The 17,110-nt window shown below is 40.5% G+C and overlaps 1 protein-coding gene across 1 annotated transcript in view; it reads right to left on the reverse strand.

Annotated features, from left to right (window-relative positions):
- Window positions 1-17,110, reverse strand: part of LOC122876927 (dmX-like protein 1) — a 56,406-nt gene that overhangs the window by 23,234 nt on the left and 16,062 nt on the right. Inside the window, 21 exon segments of the mRNA XM_044197900.1 lie at window positions 472-663; window positions 2,482-2,649; window positions 3,147-3,245; window positions 3,619-4,136; window positions 4,139-4,417; window positions 5,901-6,039; window positions 6,157-6,285; window positions 7,374-7,539; window positions 7,696-7,793; window positions 8,271-8,440; window positions 9,317-9,427; window positions 9,565-9,751; window positions 10,176-10,309; window positions 11,265-11,523; window positions 11,666-12,894; window positions 13,592-13,810; window positions 14,284-14,403; window positions 14,544-14,646; window positions 15,099-15,188; window positions 15,717-15,838; window positions 16,275-16,992. Coding sequence (XP_044053835.1) covers window positions 472-663; window positions 2,482-2,649; window positions 3,147-3,245; window positions 3,619-4,136; window positions 4,139-4,417; window positions 5,901-6,039; window positions 6,157-6,285; window positions 7,374-7,539; window positions 7,696-7,793; window positions 8,271-8,440; window positions 9,317-9,427; window positions 9,565-9,751; window positions 10,176-10,309; window positions 11,265-11,523; window positions 11,666-12,894; window positions 13,592-13,810; window positions 14,284-14,403; window positions 14,544-14,646; window positions 15,099-15,188; window positions 15,717-15,838; window positions 16,275-16,992 — 5,250 coding nt within the window.

Below are 17,110 nucleotides of genomic sequence, written 5' to 3' on the forward strand. Positions count from 1 at the left end.
AATATATCGACTCATATATACATATATGAACAACAATTTTGATAAGGATCCCTTAAATTTATTGAATTTACAGAATTTTTGTACCGAGTGGGACATCTTACAGTTGAAAAATTCAATTTGTAATGGTGTCCCTGTTTCTAAAACTACCTCAAACATATCTTTGGCATTTTTATACTGCAATTTCTTCTTAGTTATTGGCTGACATGTACACTGACACCGATATATCTGCAATAAGCTAATATTATCCGTTAGAGGATTTTAGGATTTTAACAATTTGTCTCAAAGTTTCTAGAATACCAATATGAAAAATGTATATATTTTACTGTATGCTTCATTGCACAAATTTTCCAGGATCTTGTCCTCTTTCAATAAAATCTAATTTATAGCCTTTCTATCAAGAGGAAATGTCCGTATATGCAATCAACAGTACCAGAATTAGAAATGGATAAATGAGAGCAGAGACTGCCTTACCTCATTGTTAACAACATCAGGATGTGGAGGCGAGTTGAGCGCATTGATGGTCTTCAAGATGTCATGAGTCAGGTTGGTCAGGTAGACGATGGGATTGGCCACCACTGTCTTCACATTGGCCGTGCAAGCCATCAGAAGAGGGATAGAGGTTTGTGGAGAACATGACGTCACCGCTGATTGGATGGCGTCATCCTGTGGGGAGAAATCAGAGAGAAACATATTGAAATGTGGGTTCAGTCAATAGAGTATGTCTGCAGGTATATACACAGGTATAAAGATGCACTAATGAATCCACATGCTGTTTTGACAATGGATCATGTATAACACAGTAAATAAAAACATTTAAGCATTTAGTGTTCACTACACTCACATCACAGTAAACTTAAAAAATAAGAGCAGATATATTCAACGTTCTCATTTCTTTTTTTAGAAGCTTTGAACTGTGAAACAACAGCATTTTCCTGAGCCACAATAAGTCATACATGATCCCTTACTTCAAGAGTGCATCATGTGCTTTCCAGTGTATGTGAGAATGACATTTAAACAGCTAAAAATTAGACGCCGCCTGGTTTGGTGTGTGTTTACTAGATCCCTGAACATGACTCTCTGTGTGTAAGGCTACCACAGGCTTATGTTTGTGACGCTTGATGAATCACAATTCAGGTGTCACTAACCTCCTAAACAGAAGCTCTGCACACTGGCTGAAGTTAGGACAAAGGAAAATACAAACATTTCCTCAACAGTGTAGAAATTTGGCAACCATGGGACCAGAGCTGGGACAAAAGAAACTGCTTATATTTCAAAATCAAAGTATGAGAGTAGAAAGGACTCCCAGTGCCTGTCGACTGTGCTAACATTCGAGAGCGTTACTCCCATGGCGCCTCATTGAGTTGTTTACCTTCTAAAATTTGACTCAACCTTTAATAGTCGGCCTAAGGCAGGACCTCCCTCAGGAGCTCGGAGAATCAGCATAACCTGCGGTGTGCAGATGATTGCCAGTGCAAAATAAGTAGGTCTGAGTGTGTGTGTGTGTGTGTGTGTGTCTTGGGAATCAAGCTTTCAGATGGCGTCATGTTGGTCTTTCATTTGTACTTTGCCCCTCATCTGCTCAGTATCCTTCCCTTCAAAGAGAATATCTGATCAGTTAAACAGTACTGCTGCTCTGCTTGCTGGTGTGAATGTTTTTACATGCAGCTGATAGTTATTATCTTTCTGTCTTTTGTTTTGCAAAAAATATACTCTGTTCACATTATTCTTGTTGTTCCTTTTTAAGTAATTAGTAATAATTAGGACAAATAATGTCACATTTAGTTTGTGTTGTCAGGTATGTTCAGAACCTCTGACAGATAAAGTTTGGGCAGGCTGTACCACCTGTATTACCACTTGTCTGTGGTGAAAATGTCCTGGTTGCAAATACGAAACAATGTTCTCAGTAGTATCTTATTGTAAGACCATGAACTAGGGCTGCACCAGCTATTATTTTCATTATCAATGATTAATTAGTTTTCTCAATTCACTGTCATCACAACTTACCAGAAACATGGTAATTATTGCTAAAACATAAATTTTTTATAATAAGAAAAACAGAAGTCAAGTAGAGTGTTTGTGAAGCTGTAACTGGCAAATGTATAATTGGTAAACATTTTAAATTGACTTAGACTAGTAATCAGTTACAAAAATGCATATTTTTTGTCTCATTTATATATGGATACATCATATTTCATTCTCTATATATTAAAAGACACAAAATCAAAGCAGACTGCAGGAGCAGCAAATAGATATAAACTTTGTTCCAATCACTAAAATTCTTATACATTTTTCAAATCAAGAATGGCCAACAAGTCGCTTATTGATTAATTGAATGATTGACTGTCTAATCACTTTCACTATCAACCTAAAAATCCATTAGTACAGTTACTTAGTAGCAGCAGCTACAGAGCCAGACAAACTTGGCTGCCACTGAAAAAATGTCAGTAGCCTTTAGTGTGCCTCTGTGCATGTTTTAATTACCTGGTGAGACTCTTGAAGCAATAATATGAGCTCCATGCGTACAGAGGCCAGTCCTCCACCATGGGAGCCATGCAAGCTGCAGTAGCTCAGAAACATCCTTAGTAAGGGCTGGTTACTCTGCAGCCAGTGTCTCCTGCTCCTCTGGCTGTCACCACGAGGACTCCCGGGCTGGAAAACCATTTTTACTTTATTAGTTTTATAGACAAATCAATCAACATCTCTGAAAATATGCCAACGTTATCCGGCTGGCTAGTGTTCAAACAAAAGCCCCACAGTGCTAAAAACAACTACGTTTTAAAACAATGCACATTAATCTGTTCTGTAAATAACAGATTCTGTAAATAAATAAACTTGGGGGGCTTTGAAATGTAATTTTAATTTTGTAAATACGCAGTAAGTGTATTGTGCAAGGGTATATATGTATAATTATGTTTATTGCTGAAGCTAAAACAACAGAGCAAAATTTTACAACAGCATGTAGATTTTTGTACCCCAACAGATAACCAAGGGAATATATTGCAACAATACTTTCAATAAAACATCATTTTTAACAACTATGTCAAGACACACTCTGCTGTCTTAATTTTTTATTACAGCAAGTGTTGGATCGATTTTTCCTCATGAACATCTGACAAATTTAGAAGCAGCCAGCTGTCTACACTCACCTGTTCCTCCTCCACCAACCCAGAAACAGGGGCATCACCCTGGACAGACAGCTCTGGCAAGCAGGGCCTGTAGCTGCAGCAACGCTGGAGAGCCACCACCTGCGGAAAACAGAATTTTATCTTAAAATCAATTTATCAAGAAGGAATATATCTTGCATGCGTTGGAGTGAAAGCAAAACATTTCACCAAATTGTCAAAACAGTTTTCACAGGAAAAGGTAAACAATTTCATAAGAGAAAAACCACTGGAGTTATTGCCAATATGATGTTTATTTGCACTGACACAGTGCACACACATAGATAAAACCCTGTGTGGGAGTTATGCAAGTAATAAAAGTTTTATTGAGTAAACCTAAGAGTGCAGCCAGACTAATGCTTCACCACACAGATGGATATTATAACACTATTTAAAACAAAAAAATATTATGGATTTGACTGTCTGTAAAAGTGTTTAAATATGTGTGTGCGATTACCTCTCTTTCTAACCACTGGTATAGCTGGTAGCGTAGCTTCCCTCCATCTAGTTCGTACCCTGTTGACAGCGTCCGGAGCTCATTGGTCATAATCTTCAAGCAGGCAGTAAACTTCAGCTGGACCGCTAATATGTCATTAGATGGTGCTAGGAAGTCATTGCTGTCTTCACTGTCTTCTCCTGTCACTGTCTCCATTAGAGGCGACATGGCATCCTGCGTGTCCTGGAACACACTGCTGCTTTCTGCAGTTCCACCGCTCTGACTATTTTTAGTTTCTTCTTCATCCTCATCATCATCTTCTTCATCATCTTTGTCACTTCCCCACTTCAGCTCCAGGGACTCATCTGGAAGTGTCAGTGACGGCTGGCTCCAGTCAAAACTCAACACTGAATCTGACTGGCTGTTGGATAAGCTGTTTCCATCCGAGTCGTAGCCGTTGAGAGCCGGCTGTGACCAATCCGGGTCTGATGTTTGTCCATTCTTGCGCCCGACACTGAGCTCAGCAGTGGTGCTTGTATCTCCTGGTTGGGGAGTTTGGAATGTTTGCGGACTTTGGGCATCTTCGAGAGGACTTCAAGTGCCAGCATGGGGCAGCCAGCTTGCAGGTGTGCGTATGCAGCTGTGAAAAACAGTCGTCTCTCCTCCAGGCTGATGGAGTCAGCCCTGCGACCCTCAGCGGTTAGGCCAACTTTAGCCTTGTCTGAAGAGCCAAAATGGCGGCGAAGGAGGAGTGGGTGGGTACGAAGGTAGGTGTAAAAATTGAAAACCTCAGGGTTACATGTAGACACAGGAGAGGAACCTGTCATAGATACAAAGAGACAGATAATTGGCTTTTATCTGTGTCGGTGGTAAAAACCAACCACCTTTACTGCTTTAACCACGGTACCTGCAAGGACAAGCTGTGTAATTGGATCAGACACAGAAAGAGAGCTTTAGCTGGCCTGACTGAATCTTTGTTGAACTTCTAAACAAATTCAGACATGCAGCTATGTGAGCACTTATACACTTACAAACCGCATTCTGCGGCCACTTAAAAGGTGAGTAGAGGGTGGAGTTGAGAGTTCAAAAACTGACAGCTGAAGAAGAAGAAGAAGAAGGAAGAAGAAGAAAGAAGAAGGAAGAAGAAAGAAGAAGAAGAACTTTATTTATATAGCACTGTCAAAAACAGAGTTTACAAAGTGAGAGTGGCTGATGGACAGAAAGGTGATGCATTAACTTCACGCTTTTTCTTCTAGATATAAACTCATACTGAGAACCCAGCCAGGACAGCACATAATCTAAGAGTAGAAGAACCACTTTCAACTTTCCACAAGTCAGTGTTTTCTTCTCTGTAAGCATATTAAATGTGCTTTAAGAACATCATTTGTCGAACACATGTAGCATAGGGATGTTAATCTGGGATTGGTGAGGTTTACATTAAGTTCAGTTCTTCATCTATTCGTAGGGCAAGTTTTGTATATTTTCTTCAATTAAATGGTCTTCTGTGTCCAGTAGGCTACAATTACTTTCACAAAATGTTTCGGCTTTGCAACTATTTTCAGTCCTTTAAGTATGTGAAATTGTACAAGGATTCAACCTCACTGCCAAATTACCTGCAGCACTTACAGTCTACCCCCTGGTTTTACCTGCAATGCTGCATTTGGCCTGTAATGTCCACAAAGTGAACAGGGTATTGAGATATTTTAATATATATCAAGACTTTATCTACTACAGTAGGAATTTAGACTCACACTAACTTTTACTTTTTACAGAGATTCTGGCTAAATGGCAGTCATTCATAAATCCAATGTATTTTGAAACAAAACTTATCTGGGTATATTTAAAAGTGTGTTAAGACCTACAATAAATAAAAACAACAACAACAACAACAACAGTAATAAAACAGTCAGAAAACCTGGTCTGTTTCCACTGACTAACTAGAGAAATCTTTGAAATCTTTAAAACGTTACTAATATTTATCAATACAAAGTATTACTATGAATGACCAACACTTAAAATCATCAGAATACATTGTCAATACCAGAAATGAGAACATGGGGCACATATATGAATTTTGTCCAAATAATCACTTAGTTTTGTTTTCTTTCTCTCATAATTTATTACAACTGATCTATGTCTTGCGTCTACTGAAATTGTGAACTCAGGGGTAACAATTCTGTAGGTTATCAATTTAGTGTAAAAATAAATGTTTCTGTGGTACACAGTACCAAACTGTACCATCTTAATTTCTCCTTTGCATAGAGGTAAAGAAAAAATAAGCATAAAGAGCACTGCAGACCTACCAGCATCACATTTGCTCTCAGCGGACCCAGAGCGGGCGCTGTTAGCAGGCTGATCGAGTAGCGTGTCCAAGGCCCTGCTGTAGTCCTCCAGGACCCAGTGAGCCATGCTCCGCAGGAACGGGTCCTGGTGGGCTTGAATCTGAAACATACCGAGAATTACAATGGTTGCTGGAGAGTCAAACAACACACGAAATAGTGTATTTTCCACAGTAAAAGCAATAGCTTGTGGGGGATGTGACATACACAAACTCTGCACCTGTTTGTCTTGACCCAGAACGTGTCTCTGGAGGATCTTTTTGTAGGTGGATGCCGTCTCAAACTCAGACTCATACAATCTAGAGATCACCAGGGCCAGCTGTAGGTCCTGCATTTTCTCTAAGCACACCTAGAGGAGGAAATAAAGAAAGATATTTAAAAATGGTTCCTGAGCTACTGGCACAGGACTGAATGGGATGAGATAAGACAAGATATAAGCAGACAAATAATGTATATTCTGGATACACAGTAATCCAATAGGACAAAATGATCTAAGTGAAGTTACAGCTTTCTTGTTTGTTTTTCTGTTAAAAAAGGAAAGAATCAAAAAATAAAAGTCTGTGCACACAGCAAAGAGTTAGTGAATAGTTGAAGTTGCTCCCAACTGGTAAGGTGTGAGGTGCATTTCAATGAGACTACCTCCCAGCCAGAGAGACTAAGCAAAGTCAATGATAGCCCATTGCCTGGGTGACGCTCATTTCCATAAAATGCTTAGAGAAGCTCCAGTTAAGGCCGCAGATGAAATAATGTGACTCACTGCTCCAGGGACTTTCTAAACAGAAATAACCTTGATGAATAAAAAGGTTAAGCAAACAAGATGACCAGAAACAGCCAACTTGATATGTGAGAAAAAGATGGAGCGCTGTATGTTTTTTGTGGCGTAAACTAACCCTGATAGATGGCAGAAATACTAATGCCAACTAATAAATCTTTTCAAACTATAACTAACCAAAAATATGCAAGTATACACATTAACAAACAAAAATTGTGCAAATATATTTGAATATATATTTTTATGAAATTAAGGCTATTGAAAATTCTCACAAAAAGGAGGACAGACACCCATGAGTCAACCTCAAACATCAATAATTCTTCAGTGCATTGTGCTAAAAGCTCTTGACAAAGACACCACTGTAGGAATGTATTGAGCTGTTTTAAAGGATGCCGCACAGTACAGAAATACTGGTGGTGAGGTCTGTTTTTGTGAATGTGGTTTCTCTGTTTTTTACAATACGATCAAACGCAGCCCTTGACTATGACTTGTTTGAAAAGAGGCACAATTACAATGCTACAGACATTTTGTAAATGAAAATGAGCAGCACTTCACTACTGAAAGCAAGGTTTCTAACTTAAGTGTAGCAGGCTGGCAAGCGGCACTTGCAGTTGAAGGAACAAGTGCTTCTTGCAAACAGTGTGTCATGTCAATCTTCCACTTGCCTCCACAGCATCCTTAAGGGAGCCGGCTAGAAGGAAGAAGGCTGCAGAATGCTGGAACCGCTGCTTTCCCAACAGAGAAAAGGCATTTTTCAGTGCTGCTTTCCTCCACCGGTCCTCACTGAAGTTGTTGCGGAAAAAGTCTGTCATTTTGGCATTCTTCTGAGACCTGGAGAGAAAGACATTATTGACTCAAAAGAACAATACTGGTGTCATGTCTTCAGTAATCTGACAGAACTAATCCTGGTTATGGGTAGGGGAAAATATTGTAATGACTGTATGTGCATTTGTATTTGATATGCAAAATTATGTCAGTTTTGCCTACCTGTACAAACCCCAGACCACTGCCTTCTTTTTCAGTGCGAGGTAAAATATAGCTGCATCCAGAGGATCATTGTTTCTCTGCAAAGAAGCCCTGGCAACCTGACAAAATAAATGAACAAAATACATTCAGTTCACACCTCCTCAGCCTATACAGTTTTATCCACAGAACAAGTTGTAGCTTTATGGGTCATTTCAGGGAGTAGCTCAAACGAGTTATAGTGCTGTTTTTTCACCTTCACCTACCTGACAGCACTTCATTTATTAATGAAGCAATCAATATGAAATACACAGGGCTAACACGCTAATGGCCAACCTCCAAAGTCTTTATATGTAGAATTTTTATGTGACTATAGCATCTTTAAAATGATTCTGTGCAAGTTCTGTTTGAAGAAAAAGGAGACAACCCTGATGAAAATGAGTTCAGCTTCACCTCCTCTTTTACACTGATTTGCTACTGACTGCACAATCTGCAAATTTTTTACTTCAAACTAGACAATTTATTTGAACAAAACTGGCATTGGGTCATTGACACCAAAATTGATGATCATAATTAACTAATGTCATTAGCCGCCTCACCTTCTCAATACACCGGCGAAGCTTGTTGGTGCTGCGCAGCCACCAGCCCACACCCATGGAACGCAGCTCAGGCCAGGTGGGCTCTCCCTTCTGTAGGGCAGGCAGCATGTTCAGCAGTTCCTCCTCAGCTTCAGAGTGGAAGGCCCAGGCATAATGACACGTTGACAGGCCTGCAGTGACAAGAAAAGGACATATGGAAAATGGGGAATGATCTGTATTTCACAGGGAGAATATCAACACTGTGTAGTGATTTTAATATGCATTTAACAAGATAACTAAAACTCAGTTATTTACAACAGCAACTTGAGTGAGCACAGTAAGTTCCATATATTTAAAGCGATGAGTTGCCTCTTACAGCTACAGTGTTGTACTGCTGGCCACTGAGGAGTTCTAGGGGAGCAGACATAGATTAAGTGCCTTGCTCAAGGGTAACTTTACTGCAATAGTTAAGGATGATGAATAAACTATGTCTTGTTCACTTCTCTCACTGAGACTTTTACTGTCAAAAATGGACAATTGCAACTATCAGTGACCCACTCTCTTTCTAGCTTTAGGAGTCTTTATAGAATTACTGCTCTGACACCTAGGTGGGCAATAGAGCTGTATCTAAAGGAGTGCAGGGATACAGCTCCTTAAGGGCCTTTCGATTTGTGCTCGCTGCTGGGTTCAGTGCACTCTGCGCCCAAAGAGCGGCGCGCTGTGCGGAGTGGAGTGCTTTGCTTATTGGAAATAATGGGTTTCAGGGCGCAGGGGTGCCGTTGTTGCGTTGTGTTTGAAAGGGCCTTTAGGCAGCAAGCTGGAAACTTACATAAAGTCCTGCCAGGTGAAAACATATTAAAGCCTTTTGGACAAAGAACTAAGTGTGCTAATTTTGAGGGACATTTGACTTACTACTAAAAGTTTATCTGTGAGTTTTGGTCTTGTTAGATTATAAAATTATTATGTATCGATGTGACAGTGGCCCTGTACAAGTGTGTTGAATGCTACAGTCTTTGCCTGCTGGTCAGCTATGAAATGCTTGTTTGAAAACCACTATCCCATTGTACCTTGCCGTAGCAGCTGTGCTCTATGTGCTGGAGGCAGGGAGGTAGAGAGGAAGGTGTGGAGTCTGACGGCCAGCAAGAACTTCAGACCACACTCATCCAGTGTCTCGCCACCTGGTAAATGAATGACAGACAGGTCTTACTGTTACTTCAAAACATAATTACATAATATTGTGGAATGGAGCACATATCTACTGCATTTCCATTAATTTGAAGAGCCCTTATTTTTTGTTTTTATTTCCCTGCAGTACCTTTGCTCTTGCCCTGGCTGTCCTTGAGGTCGGTGCTTGTGGTAGCAATAGTGTCAGCCAGCGCCATGAGAGACATCTGCTCCATACAGGTTAAGCCTGGCAAACTGGAATGAAGGAGGTGACTGGACAGAACCTGGGCATGTTCTGGACCAAAGTATGTCGGACTGTACTGGGACAGGTCAATAACCTATAGACAGGGAACAAGACAGACAAAATGAATTGTACGGTAATTCAAATTTATAAGACAACACATAATAGAGAGAGGCAGGAAATAATGTTAAAAAGGGAGACACAGCTGGATTCAGACAAAAACACACATGATACTGTATGTGCATAATAACTATACAACTATATAACTACACTTTTCTAAATGCGTCAACCTTTTGACAATATCTAGAGTCAACACAAATCAACAAGACTTTTTAAGAATTAGCCAGGGCCATCATGGACTTTGACTGGTCTTCCTTTTAAGGCAGCAATATATCTAAAATTAACCTTGACATGCACAATTATGCATGTTTTAGCTACACAGTGGAATATAAAAAAAAGCCCAAAATGTTGCCGTCCATTCCCATTTATATAAATTCTTAATTCTTAACCAAGAACCTGACCTTGTTGCCCATTTCCTCTTGATCGTTGTCTAGAGGGTCCAGGTCCGCTATGCTGGGTGTTTTAAAGAGCTCATCATAAGCATCAGTGTGACTGGAACCATGCCCACTATCTCCGCTCACACTGCCCACTTTATCTGTAGGGAGGCACAAGACATGTATTTCATAAGAGACCTGCAGAAAAATCCCCTCCTGCTGGGGAGACAGCAGATTCAATTAAAATACCAAAGAGCAGGAAATGTTTTTACTGTTTATACATGTTTCTACTTTCATTCTTCTCACTTTGTATCCCCAGAGACACAATGAGGAAAAACTAGAAGAGCAAGAGTAGGATATAATTCTCACTCTCTTACACCTTGAGGCAGGGTGCCTAAAAATGGTAGCTGCTTTTACAATGTAAATACTGTTGTTCTGGAGAACATTTTTAATGTCTGTCAGGCTTAACATACTGTGACAAAGTAACAATCTTCAATTGTCACCCTTTTCAATTCATCAAAGTAGAAAATGTATCTACAGTCTACCTTATATTATTAAGTTGTTATCCACAAGTCTTTTAAGGTTAGTATAGTCCAACATCTGAAAGCATGTCTACCTTGCAAGTTTAAATTTTTTCCCAACTAATTATAAAATTTAATTTAATTTTAATATAATTTAATTATAAAACTAGAAAATTGTGTTAATTGTTTTTTAATGGCTCTAGCTTTATGTTCAAGGCTGTTATTTCCTGCAGAGACATAGTCTTAGATCAGCAGGTGAAAACCCTTCAAAATGCTAGATTAAAAAAGAAAACAAAAAAACACCTACGGCAATGCCTTTGTAGACAGTGCAGAGTATTTTTCTTTCAAGTGTATTACATTTTTGCACTGTGGACTAAGTAAACTCACTATAAATGACTTGCATTCAATGTATACATTTTTTTTAAGTAAAAAAAATTAGGGATTCAAATTACTGTAAGAAAACATCCTGTGTCCATTTTTTGCTTTGCTTTGCATTTTTCAACTTCATATTTTCTGAATATGGTTATATTTTCAGTACTTTGCTTTACTTGGCCTATGTTAAGAACTAATGAAATGAAGTTTAGTTTAAGTTTACCAGGTTTTGGTAATGTATCCTCATCAGCTGCCAGAAGGGCGTAGAGAGGCAGGGGAGGGATGGAGCTTATCTCTGTGTAGTCAGGGGTGGAGTTCTCTGCTTTGCTGAACAACTTCTGGTCCCTGGCTGTGCTGCCTCCAGCACTGATGGTTCGAGAGCGCACACGTTTCTCTGGATTGGTGGAACTGTCTTTAAGTGCCACAATTTCTCCAGCAATGCATTTCACCAGGTGGGAGAGGATTGCTTTGGCACGGTGAACCTGAAGATAGAGAAATTATGTTAAATATTTACATATATGGAGATGGTGCTTAAATAAAGAAAAACTAATCAAAAGCAAAGATATAATATATGTGTGTATATGTATAAGTATATACATTAATTGAGTAATTTCTCTAATTTACCTTCCCTAGATCCATGAGCTCCAGCAACTGTACAGGATGGTACTGGGGCAGAGTGGGAAAGAGTTGGTGAGCTGCTTCAAAAAGCCCAGAATCCTCCATCTCTACAGGGAGGTCATAAGCTGTTCGCTTCCCACTGAGTTTCTGAGCCAGGCTCATCATCGATCTTGTCAAGGCCTTTTTTGGAGGGGCCAGTGAAGACACGGGGGCCCCAGGGCTGAGACCCTCCTCCTGGCTCTGTCTGATGGCTGAGATTATAGAGGAGACGCTGCTGCTGATATCTGTGTCTTGGGCAATTAGGGCATTGGGTTTGGGTGGTGCTGGGGGCTGCCACTGGGAGTAGACGTGCATCTCACAGTCCATGCCTACCACCAAGATGCCATCTCGTACCCAGGAGAGGGAGACTGGAATGGGTAACGAGCCTTCAACAGAGGAGACCAGATCGACAGATCGAAGCAGAACCAGGCGAGACAAGCTCCGGTCTCTACTGGCATCAGATGACAGACAGAGTTCTGGAGGCTTCCCAGAGAGATGGCCGTACATATAAATCTTTGTCCCAATACCAACAGTCAGAACATGGGACCCATTCTCTTGGGACACCCAGTCCAAATGAACCAGGCTCTTACTACTAGAACCATGACAGTTCTCGTTAGGTATAGAGAGGTCCATGTTACTTGGCTCATTAACACTTCCAGTTGTGCTATTGCTAATACCATAGTTAGCTGTGGGATCTGTGCTGTCCAGGACTATGGTCTGCTCTAGAATCCACTGTGAACCACCAGTGGACTCACACTGGAAGATGCCAATGTGGACCAATGGTTCTCTAGTGCTTCCTGGGTTGGGGCTCGGAATGAGATTCGGGCTGCGCTGTACAGTCACCGTTGGGGCCGGGTGGGTGTTATTGTTAAAGTACAAATAAGGGGAGGAAGTCAACAGTCCAAAAGAGTTCAGAGGTGTGTTTGGCATCTGCCTGTAAGCAACTGCAATCCGTCCAGTGTGACAGCAGCTGACCTCTATGGGGCGACCTTGCACGCTTACTGCGCTGCTGTTGGGAAGCCTCTCCTCCACCAGGAGTGGCCACTCCTCCCACTGGTACACCAGGTTGTCCGTGCTGGAAGGCTTTGTTGCAATGACATTACATCTCCAGAAGCGCACCTTTCCATCAGAACAAGAAGTAGCAAGGAGGTAAGGCACACGGCCAGCTGGCAGAGAACATGATGCGCTCAGGTGACCTAAGAAGAGAGTTGACGATACACTATTATTTTATTGGATATACAGTACGCAAAGTGCAGGTGGCAATAAAGCTTATAAACAGGCTTAAGTCGTCTAAGATTGAAGTGAAATAACAGTGGTTGCATGGTTAAAACTTTTTTATTCAATTCTATTTATATATCGCCAATTTATAACAGAAGTTCTCATTGCACTTTTCCTATAGAGCAGGTCTAGACCATACTCTTTATAATATTATTTACAGAGACCCAACAATTGCCACCAAGAGCAGAAAAAGTTTTTTGGAATCAATGTTTTCAATCATTTACTAACTGAAGTTCCCATGGCAACATAAAACTTGCAATTTAGTCTATACTGGTGTCTGTAAATACCTCAGTAGCTGCTAAATTTCTGTGCCCTGCTATTAGACTGGCATACTTCCACCGAGGACCCTGTTTTAATTCCATTATAACAATACTGTTTAGGTGCAAAATTAAAATTTAATTATTACCACAACAATTAATACTAACACTGCTGCTACTACTAATGCTGCTGCTACTACTACTATTAGTATGGCCCCTTTTACATGGAATGTCCCTTTTGTGCTCAGGGACTGTGTACTTGTCCTCCTACCTTTGATGATTGTCTCTTGCATTTCACTACTACAGGAAGTTCATAGACTTATGCGATTTGTAAGTGTGTGTCCTCATTGTCCCTCACCTGCTGAAGGTGTAACACTGATGGCTTCCACCCCTTCTGGCAGAGACATCTCTTGGCTGTATAGCCTGTGTGTTGTGAGGCTAAGGCGACAGGCACTCTGCAGATTGGAAGTGCAGGGTTTACTCTTCTGAGTTACTGGAGAACTGAATGTGTCAAAGTTAAACTGAGAGCTGTCCATAGCAGAAGCTGTAGTGGCATCCTTATCCGTTGTGGTCTCTTCTGTGGGGACACAAACAGGTGGAGGGAAATATTGTCAAGAAAAGCCAAGAAAATTTTTGGTCAAAACTCTCCCACATTATTTATTTTTATTCATTACTTTGTGACAGACACTGCATATGTGTCTTTATTTGTATTTGAAGAGTCCATAAATAATATTTTAGGTAGCTACCACACCAGTAAATTTAGTTCACAGAATATTCTCAAAACACTGTCCACAACTTCTTAGGGTGTTCAAAATCAATTACTATTTCTACATACAATACAGAGTTATTGCTCACTAACAGACGATCACAATTTTGTCAGTCTTGTTACTTTCCCTGGCGTAAAACTGTCCTTTAGGCTGCCATTAATTTATTTGGTTAGCGATTAAATAAGATAATTGATAAAAGTGCTTATCCTGAAGCAATTGTGGCAGTGAATCAAAATTTCTTCTACATACTGTGAACGATAAGTCTTTTGTTCAAAGTACCCACCCATGGTGACGGGACGAGCTGCAAGATGAAGATGCCACATGTGGAGGAGCGAGCGACCTGTTGGGGTCAATTCGACCACCACAAGGAAAAAACGTGCTGAGAAGGCCGGCTCGCTAGAGGCTGGAGGAAAACACACACAGAGAATATTAATGAACAGTGCCAGTATCGATGTGTTTGAAAGTGCAGCAAATGTTTGATATTGAACCTTAAAAATATCTACATTTTAAACACTGAGTTAGAAAAAGTAATTTTGTTTATACCAGTGTGAGGCGAATCAGGAGTTTCCTGCATGCTCTCTGTTCTCTCACTGCCGAGGATCAGATCCTCCTCAAAAACATGCAGGAGCTGTGTCTCCTTCCCCTGCTGTAGAGAACAACAGCAGCTATTATCAAATTACATCAGATGGAGGCACTGAACAACATCCTTCATCCACTGTGGAGCCGATACACAGACACACTGACACAAGTTGTGTTAATGTTACACAAACACACACGCGCGACACACACACACACAAAAACTGGGGATGAGAGAAGATTTGTTCTGCATCCGTTTTTATGATGGTTGACTTTTCACACTCAGTCAACTGCAGAATGTTTTATGCTACCAATGGCCTAAAAATCAACTATGGCTATTAAATATATTACAGTTTATATATCCTTTATTTCAGGGGAGAAGTTTCTGTTAATATCCTTTTCATCCAAGACGTTTACAGAGTCTCTCTACTGTCAGACAGAAGATGATCACAGAGAGAGCAAGAGCAAAGGAAATTTGTTTACACAATAGAATAATTTCTCTTGGACTTTATGTATACTTACAAAGCCAGTAATGACATCCAGCTCTATAATACACCCTGGTTTTGCTGTAGATTGCTGACTGATGATGTTGAACACCTCCCCAACATATTTCTAAAGTGAAACAAACATTAACATTTTCAATATTTGAGCACTATTACGTTACACTATTACATAGTCAAAACATACAGTTAGTGTGCCAATTGTGCTTCAGAAAATTTAAAAATATAGGTTTTATCTATGCTGTCATTGACAACACTGTTATGATAATTGCCCAAAGACAACAATGAGCTGTTTATATGCAATGCAATAAAGAATATTCTTAAAAATTACTATTAATACATCATAAAAACTAAATATTAACCATCACTTGCTTGATTCAACTCTGCTGTATTCAGTTAGAAGGTTCACTGCCATTCATCTTATTTCTCACGCTATTTAATTGTGCTTGTTTGTAATTTTTCTACCAAGTCATCCAAGGCTGACACTAATTAACAACACCTTATTACCTCACTGATTCTGTAAGGGTCCAAGGGGAAACACTGACGTGTTGTTATTGGTGTGCATAAAATATAGTTATTGCAATGCTGACTATACCCTGCAGAGTTTGTTGGAGTTTGAGAATTCTGTTTGATGACTTACTGATATGTCAGGATTGGAGAGCTCACTCAGGAGTTTCTTAGCTTCAATAACAGCCTGATACAGCCTGAGTGAGTGGCCGTCACTTGCCACAAAGCAGGCGCTGGGGGAGTTACAGTACATACCTAAAGAGAAAAAGAAAGAAAATAAACTAAACGGTGTATGCTATTACGCTCGTTCATCTAAATAACCATAAAAATATAGACAAAACAAATGTACAGAATACTGAGGTACAGTAAATTTAACAGACAACTAAACATTAAAAGACTCTTGTTATAAAGTCATATAAAGTATGTACACTCGGGCAACAATTTTACTAGTTGGAAACTAATGGTAAAATAGACTCAAAAAACAGGACATTTCATGTCCCACAGCTAGTCTCATTTGGTCATAGTTATTCAGAAAAAGATAACAGCATTTCCTTCATATTACTGAACCAAAATAACTGTTTGGTAAACAAAGGAAATTATGAAAATGAAGCTGTACTAAATAAAAAGGCTGACTGTTAAAGCAACAGAGAATTAAGTCCTCAAACTCCAAACAATAAAAATATTTTCTCACCTAAACAGCTGCTGGGAATGAGCGTGGGCAACCAGGCTACATTAGCAAATGCTGATGCATGGAGAGAATTGATCCGAGCTAGCTCGGAGACCCCGCCTGACAAAGACAGTGGGCCAACAGGGTCCACTCTCCATAAAATCAGCTCACTATAGATTGCATTGGGATCCTGGGAAACCACACCTAGGGACACCCGGCTGGGCCTTGACCCACGGGGCAGAGATGCTGAATGAGAGAAACCAGAGGAGCAGGCGTCCGGAGGAGCCAGGATGTTGTCTGCCTCTGGCGTCCTCAAGGCGTTGTGGTGCGAGGTGGTGAGCAGGAGAGGGAGTAATGAGTGACAGGCCAGGTCATTGAGGTGGAAGCGGTGGCCACAGTAGCGTGACTTGTGAGAGACGCTGAGCACAGTGGAGAAAGCAGAGTCTTCTGCGAAGCTGACTGCCCACTGGTTCAGGGAGCCATCGGCATGTTTGGAGATCATAAGGACGTTGGGGGTGAAAATGCTTAGTCGAAGACTACTGCTGGGTGCAGCTTTTCCTTGACCTCCGTAGCTTATTAGAGCAGATTTTATTTGAGGCAATGTGCTCCCAGGTGGTCGCTGTCTGCCATGTTGGATAGCTAGATCCACGTTCTTGTTGCTGGCATACATAACCACACTGTGGCTCAGGGAGATTGCATCGCCTGTAGGGAACGCTACAGGGATACGGGACACAAATGACACCTGAGAGAGAAAGAGAGGCATCATAGCAATGAAATCTAAAGCAACTAAAGCTTACAGCTCTGAGTTAGTGTTAAGAAAGACTCAGTCCATCAAGTAATTCTTTTTTAGCTTGAAATTC

This window comes from Siniperca chuatsi, linkage group LG5, assembly GCF_020085105.1.
Source record: "Siniperca chuatsi isolate FFG_IHB_CAS linkage group LG5, ASM2008510v1, whole genome shotgun sequence".
In the NCBI taxonomy this organism is placed as follows: Eukaryota; Metazoa; Chordata; class Actinopteri; order Centrarchiformes; family Sinipercidae; genus Siniperca; species Siniperca chuatsi.